The 13,332-nt window shown below is 30.2% G+C and overlaps 1 protein-coding gene across 1 annotated transcript in view; it reads right to left on the bottom strand.

Annotated features, from left to right (window-relative positions):
- Positions 1–480: 480 nt before the first annotated feature.
- LOC117111644 overlaps positions 481–13,332 on the bottom strand; it is a 43,568-nt gene continuing 30,716 nt past the window's right edge. Inside the window, exons 3-4 of the mRNA XM_033254611.1 lie at positions 6,588–6,775; positions 481–1,467 (exon numbers count right to left, since the gene is read on the bottom strand). Of these exons, the coding sequence (XP_033110502.1) occupies positions 1,363–1,467; positions 6,588–6,775 (293 nt within the window). The 3' untranslated portion in view covers positions 481–1,362. The remainder of the gene's footprint in view (positions 1,468–6,587; positions 6,776–13,332) is intronic.

Genomic DNA, 13,332 nt, shown 5'->3' with positions numbered 1-13,332 from the left:
TCTTGGAAAAAGTGTACTTGCTGTTGGAATTGAAAGGAAATAAAAACACAATTTGTTGCAAATACACAAAAGAATATTCCTATTGAAAAACTACCTCCTTCCCTTCTTGGAATCATTTTCCCTTTTCTTACAAAAGAAAACTTATGTAGCACCATTCAGCAGATCTTGAAGTATAGCAGTCGTCACAAATATTGGCCATAAAAGAAGTGGTACAAAAAATGGAAGATTTTTTGGCATTCAATCAAAATAGCAAAATTCTGTCCTCAGCAAAAAATTGACAAAAAAAAATATGCAAACAGTAATTAAACATATATTAATAGTACTCTTTAAAAAAAAAATAAAACTGAAGGTATTAAGGTTTCCTGTAAAAAGAATCTGACTGCATTATACAAAACAGAACTTGAAGCAAAATCCTGTCCAATGATAGTTGATTTGCAAAATAACAGTTAACTAACCGGTATTTCAATGGTTATCTATACATCTCTAATGGGTATTATATTGCATAATTAGACAATTTAATATAAACAACTAAAATCATTCATAACACAAAAACTGATAGTGATTAATTTTGATTTTGGAATGTATTGCTCCAAAGTTCTGTTCCAAAGTTGACAGACAGATATCAATAAAATTATTTTTTTTTTTGTAAAAACTTAAAAATAATGCAGTTATTTAAAATACAAATATGGTAATTGCATATCAATGCTAAGCTCTGGGCTACATCCAATTTGAGGGATGCTGTAAGATCACTCCAATTCAGGTGGACATAGTTCAAATCACCAGCTCACAACACAATTAAATGCAAGTCCTGCATACATCTTTAAACCTCTGTTGAAAAAAAAACATCCTGTGATCTTTGCTGTGATATTGTGTATAACTTACTCACTTGTAGACCGTTGATCATTTAAGTTTACTACAAATTTGTGCATTTGATGGGGCAGTCTTTGAGAAAATCTGTTATACCAAGTTATTTCTGTTCAGCTCCAAATGAACAGTATTGGTTTACAGTATGATGTGTGTATACAAACACAAAACATATTTACTGTATATAAGTCATACATGTTTATGAGTGATTCAGTAAACTGGACACTGTTTAATATAATACAGTATTTGACAGGTTACTGTGGAACCTAATAGTATGTTACAGTAGTTTTTCACTACAGCAGCTTTTCTGTTAGGCTGCTCCTTTTTCTTCCTTTGCCTTGTTTCCAAACTGCAGCACCCTCGCGGAATGTCTTAAAAAAAGTAAGTCAAATGGCGCCCCTGCGGAATGTCTTAATACAAGTAAGTCGAAACAGCAGCATTGCTTCAACACTTCTTCATTCTAGATTTCAGTTGCGCCAAAATATGGAAAAGTTTTTTTTAAGATGAGTCATCGTGCTCTGGTACACTCGGTGGACGAAGTCGACGGAAACTGTTAAACATCCTCATCAAAATACTCTGTTCTCCAGCTGCTGCATCCAGCCTCTAAAAAAACATAACAGAAAAATATGTATAGTCAAGACAAGTAGAGCAGAAGAGGATGTCTATTAATGTTACAGAAAGGAGATCCTAAAACATGAAATAGGTAGCAAGATGTATGGTGGCTGTAACATGTTTGACAGCAGTTAGAGGGCGCTCTATATACAGTATGTGCCATCAGATTATGATCACTGATTGTAAATGATATGATGATAATGATAATTTCAGTCTTGGTTTGGTTGTTGTATTATTAAATATACAATTAATGGATGCATCCATACAGTACATATAATGCTGTTCACAAGTATATACAGTAAATATAAAATGGGTGCATTCTGCAATGTAACCAAGTATAGAAATAATTAAGGATATTTATATATATTTCAACTGAAATATAAGAATAAGTAAATGTAGGATTCAAAATTAACTAATTAACTATGACATGTTTTGACAATTAATTGCAAAGCTATATTAATCCAGTTGCAAAATGTAAACATGCTTAGCCCTCCAACCCAATGCTTAGCCCTCCAACCCAATGACTAGCTATAATGAAGAGCATAGACACACGTATCAAAACTAGGGTATCCATCAAGTTGCCAGATGGTCTAGAAATAGATGATAATGGTAATTTTTAGAACTGTCGAAACATGCATTTGAAAATCATGCATCAGATTCATAGTAATATTCAACAATTGCTTGATACATTTTTGGAAAAATATAATTAATAAATTAAACAAAAAAAATCTATACTAAACTATGTAGCAACTGGGTATTATTAAAAAGTTTTTAATTTCACTCAACCTAATTCCCTTACGAAAACAAAAATTGCAATGACACATATTTTACTGTGTCCTGTATTAAGTAAGTCCATAACAACAAAATCAATACTGTGATTGTTTAGTGTACTCATTTTGTAGGCCATGTATTATTAAAACTGGGTCATTGGTGTGAACTCATCACGTCATTTTTTGCCCAAACAATAGCAGAAATATTAAATTAATCTCTGTATTGAACACTGTCCTATAAATATGATTCATATTCTTGATCCCAATTTAGACGCCCATCATTGAAAACCGACATGTTATTTGATAACACAGCATCAAGGCAAAGTAAACACAACCTTATACCGCTGATAGATGATCACGTAACAACAAAAACATAAACAATAATATTCACTGTACGTCCCTATCAGTGCTTAAGACAGTAAACCCCAACAACAGCAAGGTTTAAATAAAAAGGCAGCACATTTTAAACAATTACATCATTGTGTAAACCACTTCATTATCATTGATTCAAATCATACACCTCGGCCAGAATCAGCAACAAAATAGCTTTACATACTTGAGCGACTAAATCTTATACACCAATGCGTGGGATCTAATCACCCTGAAACAAGTAGCTCAGGCTCGCTGCACACTAATAGGGCCAAGTTGGATTGCATCAGCTCATATAAGCAATACTCCACACATGCCAAAAGTTAATAAAATGAATATGGTAAAATTATAAGTCAAGGAAAATATTTGTGTTTATGGTTGCTAGCTCTCGCCAAGATAACAACAGTTGATGACGTTTGCAAAATGAGATTAAAAGGTTGGCATGGAAGAGGTCATGAGAATTGTATTGTGATCTATGTTTGTCTCCGTCTTTCTCTTTCTATTAAAACAGGAATATGTGAATGATTAAAAAACGACAATAATTTAGAATCAAATTGGTCGAATGACGACTAAAGCTGCAGGGCTAGAAATACTCCCTAGAATATCATAACTGTAATGTAATGTACAAAAAGTTTAATATTGTGTGCAAGTGGTGACTCATAAAATGTTTAGTACACAAGGCACAATATTACAGTTAAATACCAAATTATCATGATCATAACTTATGTGATTAAAAAAAATAAACTAAAAACCTGATTTAATATAATACAGAAGCCTATAATTTCATCATATAAAGTAATGCCATGTTCATTTAAATAAGGAATTTATAAAGCACCTAGGATGTAAGGCATGGAACTTCAAATAGATCTTTACCTCAGAAATCTGCTTACAAACATACGGTAGTAATTTCTATTCATTTTCTACAAAAGTTAAAATTTTGCGACACAAAATACTTAAAACAATGTCAGTAATTTCAATATGCATCAACATAGCGACGCTTACTGGTTTAAACTTGTATTAACGCACTTCTTTTTTCATTCATATTTAATCATTATCATTAGTATAATCTTTATTGGTATTAAATTTCTTGACTGTCCTTTTACGCTAATCCTCTGCTCTACAAAGAGAGCAGTTATAAGAAATGCAATCAAGAGAGAAATCAAGTCCAGGGGCTTGTTAAATGACAACCAGGAGCTACCCTGGGAACATCAGGTGCAGTGTCATAAGAGAGGAATTCATGTTAGATTGTCATGAAAGTGGAATTTTAAACATGCTGCATGTTTTGATAGACATAGATAACATGTCCAGACTTGCTACAAATGTGAAAGCAAGCTGAGGTGTGATTGGGTAACACAAACTCGGAACATGTGTCATAGCAGGGCATACTAAATCCGTGAATTGTAGCAATACAAAGGAAACTCCCTAATCTCGCTTCTTTGCCTCAAAGGGAAATACTAAACAAATACTTAATTTTTAAAAAAAAATCCTCTGAATACTGTATATATATATATATATATATATATATAATATGAATTAGTAGTTTAAATTCATTATAAAAGTTGGTTTTTATTACAGTTTTGTCTACAATACTAGATTATTTGATTTATTGATGCCCATGTTATACTGTAAAATTTAATGTATTGGTATTATTATTTGTTATCCAAAATATTGCCCACAAATTTAAAAGCAATACAAAAAAGATAACCTATAATTATCTTGGCCAATACATTGACAAAAAGAAGACTAATTAATTAATACTAGGATTAAAACTGACCTAGGATTTTCAAGGGCTACAGTAAATCACAACTAGAGATACTATTGAACTCTGACATTCAAACCATTATGAAACAATAACATATTTATTCTGTTGACAATTGGACATATCTTTGGCAAATTGTGTTGGTGGAGCTACCAGGCAGCTTTGCATCCTACAGTATAAGTAGGTCCTACAGTATATTAACACTAACAATTATATAATAGAGATATATGATAACAAAGATCCAAATAATTTAGTCAACTTAGAGACTTTTTCTACAAAAATCTTGATAGATTACAAGTAAAATATAAATACATTATTTAGGAAAAAATTGTCTGCTCTTCTTCAATTGAATAAGAGCCAATATAAGTAAGTCCTGTATATAAAGCAAGTAATTCATATAGTACAGACATTATCTTTTCAAGAACACTATATCATCAATATTATTATTATTATAAATGATAATGGCTATAGGCTATATGTAAAGCACATATAGTCTCTAAGCACTTGCAGTATTAAAGAAAATTCAAAGAAACATTCTAATCCTTGCAATGAAAAATGACCAAAGAGACAAAAAAATCTGCAGGAGAACCAATGGTATGATTTTAACGCAGTATTAATAATTATTAATAATATTATTACAATATAATTACAGAACACAAATAGTATCAATTTATTATTGACTTATTTGAACTACATTTATAATCAATATAACTTAAGTATGTACTAAACAAATAGCTTAATAGATACTTGTAGTATTATATAATTATTATATTACATATATAATAACAATGGATTTGAATAACATTTTCGTATAGAATTTAATAGTTTACAGTTACAATATTGTAGAACTGCTGTAGTTCCCTTAGTTGGAAAATGTTACACACACAAAGTACTGTTCCAAGGAAAATTAAATATTAGTCATATAGGACTTTTAATGATGGGTATGAGAATGGATGGATGCTGACAACCTTACATTATCTCTGCTCAATTATGTCATTATTTTACCATCACTTATGAATTATAGCATAGCAAAAGCAATACATAAATGTTTATATCCCATTCTTATATTGAATAATGGCAGAGTACATCAGGGACCATGACACAGAAACTGGGAATGTTAGAACATTTTCTATTAACAAGCAAAATAAATTATACAACACAAAACAAACATCATAATAATTTATTTGGAATGAAACTTTTGTAACAATGGCATGAAACCATGTGTGTAGAGAATAATATAAAATAACATACAATTATTATTAACATCTGTACTGTATAAATTCATTTGGTCTGACCTGATACAGAGGTTGCAGATATTTTGTTAGTACAGTACTTTGCCGATGCAGCAGCCCCTGGATTATTCCAGTCAACTAGATGAAATGAAATATCCCCAAGAGCCTACGACTACAAGTCTAATATTTACAATTACACTTGAATCTTATACAGTATTATTATAATTACATAGGAGTTAAATAGCTACAGGGACACAGGTGCCTACTTACTTTAAGTGCAACTCAATAGCAAAAATAAATTCCAATATAATAAAATTGTGTATTGTTTAAGAAAACAGGACACATTATATCCAATATCCAACTTTAGTTTAAGTTAATGATCTGAAATTTGATGCTTTTTAATTGTTTTAAGAAAAGTCTCATTTACCATTTCTAAGGGAAGGAAAATTTGAAACATATAAACTATTTAACATATTGTTGAGTATAATTTCAGTGTTTATATCTTTAATGTTTCTTTAAATTGTTCAATGATTTACTGTTTCAAGAAAGTGTTGTATCCCTATTTGAGCTTCATGAGGGTTTCTTTTTGTCACCTGTTTTCAATTTCATGTCTTAATTTGAGATTTAAATCTATTTATTTTGACAAATAAAAATTGTTTGTATTGTTGTATTCTAAATACAGTAATTTAATCCATATGCTACTGACTGATTTTTTATACCATAATATATAAAATTTAAAAAAAATTTCTGCTGAAGTAGAAAGTAGACTTCAAGATGTGCATATTTTCAAATAAATAAATTTACTGCAAAAGTTTTTTTGAAATTTACAAAAAACTTTAGTGAAAAATAAATAAAATTTACACATAAAAACAAGTGTCATTTTACAAAATACAAATCATATAAAATTTGAGGTAAGAACTATAGAAATCATCGCCTGCATCCCCCCAAAAAATAAATATTAAGAGATGAAGTTTTTCTTACCTGCAATGTTTCGAAAGACATTTGGATTTCATCGGAGATCCTTCTCAACTCCCGACCCACGGCTCTCATGCTTGATGACCGTGTAGGTGCTGAGTTTGCTCGATCCCTGAACGTCACCACATCCGGTAGAGGTAGGGCATCATCTTCCATGGGCGCATCGCCCTCAGAACGGTACCGGCCCCGACGTTCTGAAAACAGGACACCACAAACGTTCATTATCACTATAATGTCTCTGAGAAAATGATCAGCATCCATGTTATCGCATCAGAATGATTACGAAATGGCGAAAGGAAACATTTAATTGTGAGAGAGTCAGGGAGGTCTAAACATCCAATGGTATCAAAATTGCTTATTGAGAAATATTAAGTTGTCACTTGATAAATCTATGGTATGGAGTGTACTTCATATATCAACATCTGCAACAAGTCCCTTTGGTGTTGATTACACAACATTGATAATTTCATTCCATGTACAACTTATTCAAAGCTCTAATCACAAATGATTGGTGAGGTACGATTTTCTTCTTGTTTATATCTTTGTCCTAAAGTAATCCTGGGATTTCCAATATCAAAACAGTGGTTACTATAAAGTTAGTTTTGAGGGCAAACAAAAGAAATGTCAGCCATTATTCACACAGTCATCACAAGGAAAATAAAACTTCAAATCATGAATTGTGAACATGCACTTGGTATCAACTTAGCATGTGCTCTCTGATTGGCTGATACCAAATCAGTATTATGTTCCTATTGGCTGTATTCTATTTCATACCAATAGACTATAGAAATGTATAACCAATTATAAATAGGTACTGAATATCACCTCATTATGTATTCAAGGTGATTCCATTTCATATAGGGTATTGGATTTTACAGAATACTAAATAAAGTCTGTTTACTTCCTACATCTAAATATACATATACAGTAATTCATGTCTATTTTGATTTAAAGTACAATTGTATGTAAATTTTAAAACATCTTTGTTCATTACATGGCCAATTGTATACTATAATCCGAGGCCATATGCACATTGTTATGTATTATTGTCCATATAATTAAAAAAAACTAGGTCTAGGTGCTCTAAATGAAAATATAATACAATTCGAAAAAATATGGTTCTATTTTTTGTATGAGGTTGTTTATTTACAGTAAAATTTGAATACAATTAAAAATAAATTCTGAGCTTTAAAATAAAATTCCCTTGCACATTTCGTAGCTTAGGTAAAAACATCAGGTGTGTTGTTTTGATGATGACAAACTCTTCTAGGCTAAGCAGTGGATTTCATGACAACTGATTGGTCGTTCTTCTAGCCACTTATTTGCATACAATGGTTGTCTGCTCATGGTTTGTGGTTGTGAACTCATCTACAATGGCTGGTTGGTGCACACTACGCAGTGCTCCAATATCAATTACCACAAAGCATTTCACAGCCAAATAAACATTCCTGTCATTTACTACCAATTTTACTACAATACTGTTTTGAAAATGATTACCTTTTTTCTTTCAATTAAAATTAACTTTAGCGACATCTTTATCAATTATTTGTTTATAAAAAACACAAAACAAAAACACACCAGACAAAAATCAAACATACGGCCATCTTGAGCAATTAATTTCATGCAAAATACACTCCTTTGTATTTGTATCAGCTCAATATAACTGACAAACATTATACTTTCATTTACAGTTGGCCCCAATGTTTTCTTTTAATATCAAAAGTCAATGTCCTGCACCCGGCAATATTAATCTTTTCTTTCTGGCAACAGTTATGCAACAACAAAATAAATGACGTTATAATATTGGCATGTGTTGCTCCAAAGAATTTTAGCTTATAAATCAATGTCTTTTTACAATTTATCAATTGTTGTTATTGTATCACAGCCTATATACACAAAACTAAATAATCATTATAAAATAACATCAAAAGCAAGTGTACTTAATATACTATGTACTTCTTTGAGAAAAAAAAAAAAAAAATAACAAACTGCAATAGGCCAATACGTATAAAATAGCAAATATTGAAATTACAAAATAAATTGCACATTAAACATCATACAATAAGAAAATTAAAACTTGCAAGAAGCAGTCAATATGCGAGAAGTATAGAAGTTCAAAATGTCGGTCGAAAATGTTGCCTTCTTCAAACGGCGAGGGCATATGTAATTTAACACTAACCGAATGATATATGAAGGCAGAATATAAGCTTCTTTCTTCCTGATGATGGTAAGCACTGGTAATTCATATCCTTCTTATTATTAATGATGATGATGGAGATAATTTGCTGCTGTAGAAGTTTCTCTAGATATCATTTCATAATAGAAATAATCATCCTCAATTTCATCTCCTATCAGAAATATGCTATTTAAACATAGTTGATTAAATTTGTTATAGAAATAATATTGTATAACTTTATATTCCTTAATGCAAATATTGTATTCTTATTGAAAATATATTATTTTTTGTTCTTTATACTCCCATTGAAAATAAGTGGTTTAACAACTTTCATGGGCTTTCCAAGTGTATAATTTGACAATAGAAGTTGGTTAAATCAACTTTAAAATTACCATCTTGGATTTTCCCAACTAAAAAACAGGCAATAATTAATAGATGGGGTAGGCAAAAGTTTGACCCCTCACTTTTCGCAAACTTTTGACACCAATCAAATTAGGATAACAAGTAGGATAGAGCTGCGAATAAGTTTGACAATCAAGTACTTCCTGTGTTTGGCAGTAGAAGCCACCCAACAGGATATTGTGAAATAGGCATATTCAGGTTTACAGTGTATCATTACTATACTAATATTTACTACTGTTTATGGTTCAGGAAAAATAAGATTTTTGTCTGTATAAACTATTTGAACTTGGAAAAATAGAAATACAATAATATAACATGTTAGATTTATATAGCGCTTAATGCCAACAAGGCCTCTAAGCGCTTCACATTACTACCGCCGGTCACTGGATTAAATTAATATTTACATTGCTACTTTTTAAGTATTCAATTAGAATGACAAGTTTCTCTTGTCAATTAAGAAATACTGTAAATAATATTGTTCATATTGTAAAATATCTACATCAACATTTATAATGTCTTTTTTTGTAAAAACACTTGTAAATCAGTGAAAATAGTTTTATATTGTTCTGTATTTCTGTCAAAACAATTATTATTTGATCATTTCAGGATCTTTTTAAAGTTTTCCAAGGTTTACCACATGTAATATAATGTACTGCATGCATCATTTTTCTAAAACAAAGCCATATCTCAGTTTTCTGTGCAAAACCCTTTCTACTTCTTCTTTCTACAGTCTACCACAATGTTGACTTTTATTAAATTACAAATTAATTTGTTTGCATCTTTCAAGGAAAACGACCACATGCACTTTCCGAGGCTAACGTTGCTTAATTATTCCCATGTTTTTCATGTTATGATAAATCTAAAAAAAATAACATTAGTAATGTATTTGAGTACTTTTAAAATAAAACTTTAACAAATTCTAAGGCAATTTTATGTTAATTTGCAAAAAATCTAGAATTTTAATAATTGGAAAAAAGTCATTCTATTTGTTATTCACTGTACTGTATTTACTCTGTTTTGCTAAATCTGAGTGTTTGGTGGTGGTTCTACTAAGTAATAAATTGTTAAATTTCTTTGAAGTATGTAATTAATAAAAAAAAAATAATTTAATGTTTGTAATTTAGACAATTGTTGATGTATGTGACATACCATAAAATATTTTTTACACTTTGTATTAAACTTATGTATACATTTGGCCAAAAGGATTTTCTTTTAAACTAAAGGTTTCAAAAAATTCACAATGAAGTCAAGAAGCAAAAGTTCATTTATAACACTATGTTTTATACGCAGTAACCTTTAACCTTTAAATATTCTATGAAATTCATGTTTCCCTAGTCAATCAGAGTAAATGCAGACTTCTTTTTCATTTACTACGGAAATCTGAAGACATAGTTACGGAAATGCCTTTTACGAACTTGAGAAGTCTGAAAATGTTGCATGGGAAAAAAGAGTGCATTCCAATTGTATATCAAAATTTTAAAATTAAAAAAAAAAAATCCCCAAAAGTAAAACTTAAATCACCTTCTGATAATGCCCACAAACTTTGGATTCCATGTGAAGATGTGTTATTTTTTGGTGAGCCACGTGCAAGTTTATTCTGACTAGTTTCCAGGCCAGCTAACTTATCTTCCATTCTGCCAGACAGCAGGCAATATTCATGACCATTAGCGGCTACAAATGACAACTGGTGACAACTTTTTGTCATGTTTTTCCTAGCACTGTACTAGTTCTTTGTTTTGCTCAGCCTATGGCATTGTGACAGAACATGACGTCATCCTACCTCGCTCCCCAATCACTATAATGCTTTGGTAATTGCATCACTACTCCTGGCTATTCTTAGAGGTGACATAAACTGAAGTCAGCCTAAGGTCATCCATTCTAGACCCTGGATATCCAGGGACCTACTACTGCGATCATTTCATTTTGTATAAATGTATGAAACTGATGTACAGAGACATGCGCATACAATTAGCTGGGCAGAGAGATGGGCTGATGAGTAAAGAAACAATAATAAATTTTGATTTTTTAATATAATTTGTAAATATATGGTATGTTCCTAGCTTTTTTTTACATAAATTATATTTTCTAGTTTTTATACTTGACTAAATATGCCCTAAATGCCACCAACAAAATATTTTAATTACAAAATTCATTATTGCAAAATAAAATAAAGGTTTAAAAGCATTCATATAGTAAAATGATGTATTTAACTGTTTAAACTGTCTAATAATAATTTTAATAAAGAATAAGTGAAATTAAATGAATGATCTATATAATGATGGTATCTGCATATGATGCTCATTGAACTTCTACCAAATTTCTATCGGATGCAGCATTATCATGACCATTACTGTATAATACTATGCACTTGTTTGTTCACAATAAGTAAATAAAAACAAATGTTCTATTTTATAAAGCTGTAATATTTAATTTCAGAATACTCATTCTTGTAAACATACCAGATATAATCAATATACCGTATGTGCTGGATTGAATAAACCAGAAAAAAATAAGTTCTTAGAATTCATAAATGAAATTACAGTAATCTTTTTCCAAAAAGATTAACAATGCATGTTCTATACAGTACCTGGTAATACTGGCAATTTGCTCATTTTTTGTGTGTAAAAGACTGTGCTTGTTATTGTTGGATTTTTATTGTTGGTTTTCTAGACTGATGTGGCTTATAAATTCTTTATTATTATTACTATAAAAAAAAAATTATAGCAATTTAAATACAACAGTAGGCCTATATAACACAGTAGGTAAATTTAAATTTCTATAATCTGCAAATGTCAACTTTTTACAACACTACAGATAGCATGTGACGCATGAGTAAAGCTCCAGTAAATGATCTGGGGTTCAAATCAGAAGTTGATAACTTCTCATCAGACAAGGCACTATATCCATGTTGCCTTTACCATCCATGATTTTAACTGATAGATTTGGATGTCAATGTACTGAATACCAGGTAAAATAGCTTGTAATTTGTTTGTTCTGTACTATGTTGGCAAAAAGTAAATAAGAATTGTGGAATAACCGGCAGGGAGTTGAGTATGTGTTCATATACATTCCATGCAATGACCAACATACAATGATATTAAGTCCATAAAGGCCTTGACATAATGTGAAATATAAAACTGACATACTATTATTATAAATGATGAAATTCCTCATAAAATAATGTTTATATTACTGAAAGCGCTTTCAACACTACTATTACTCTGGTCATTGGCTCCCTATAAGCAAACATGAATAACATGAAACATACCTGCAAAGTATTGTATTTCTACTCATGTAGTAAGTGCATTCTATATGGATTACAATGATTTCAAAACTGCAACATCCTGGACATACCATACACATTTATGTTACCATGTTGAGCTGCAATCTCTGTTAACTATTACCATTATCTCTAGGTATGTGTTAATCTATCAGTGATATACAGTATCAGTACCAAATTTTGTTTTAATTTTTGTTTTAATTATTTTCATTATCATTCACATTAATTATTAAACTTTAATAATAAAAATATTAAATTTTTTATAATTCATAATTTTATAGCTAAATGAAACCAGGTCAAATTTTATCTATTTTCGTTCAACCACGTGAACCATAAAAAAAAATAAATAAAATTAAAGATACTGTAAATGCATATTAATTATATAAATTATAATTATATAGATAGAAGCTTTTAACCTCTGACCTACTAACTACATTCTTTAATGTTTTTATACAGTAATTGCAATGCATCGCTTATTATACAATTTTATTGAATTGTGCTCGTGCCAATTTTCTGCAAGACTTTTCAGATGATTGATTGCAATTTATTCAAACTCAAGTTCATTAATCATCTTTTCGTATTTTTTCATCTCTTCACTCTGAAATTTCAGATAGTCAGCAGGCAACTTAAGAACTTAGCATGGAATCAAATGCTTTAGATTATACTCCCTGTGTTAAGCTAAAAAACTATAAAAAAAAATCAATATGTTGATTTCTTACTTTATTATAGATAGTGAATGTGTACTATTATCCCTCCTGTACTTGCCATCCTAAACTAGCATTCAGTATTATCCCTAAATGTTAAACTGAGTAATTATCATAAGAATATTGCAGTACTGTATACGTTGTACAGGGAAACAATACTGGTAATATTGATTAATTACCTTTTTTTGT

This window comes from Anneissia japonica, unplaced genomic scaffold (genome assembly GCF_011630105.1).
Source record: "Anneissia japonica isolate Jap-2015-1 unplaced genomic scaffold, ASM1163010v1 scaffold287923_len1623670_cov205, whole genome shotgun sequence".
NCBI lineage: Eukaryota > Metazoa > Echinodermata > Crinoidea > Comatulida > Comatulidae > Anneissia > Anneissia japonica.
This window is presented reverse-complemented; position numbering and strand designations above follow the sequence as displayed.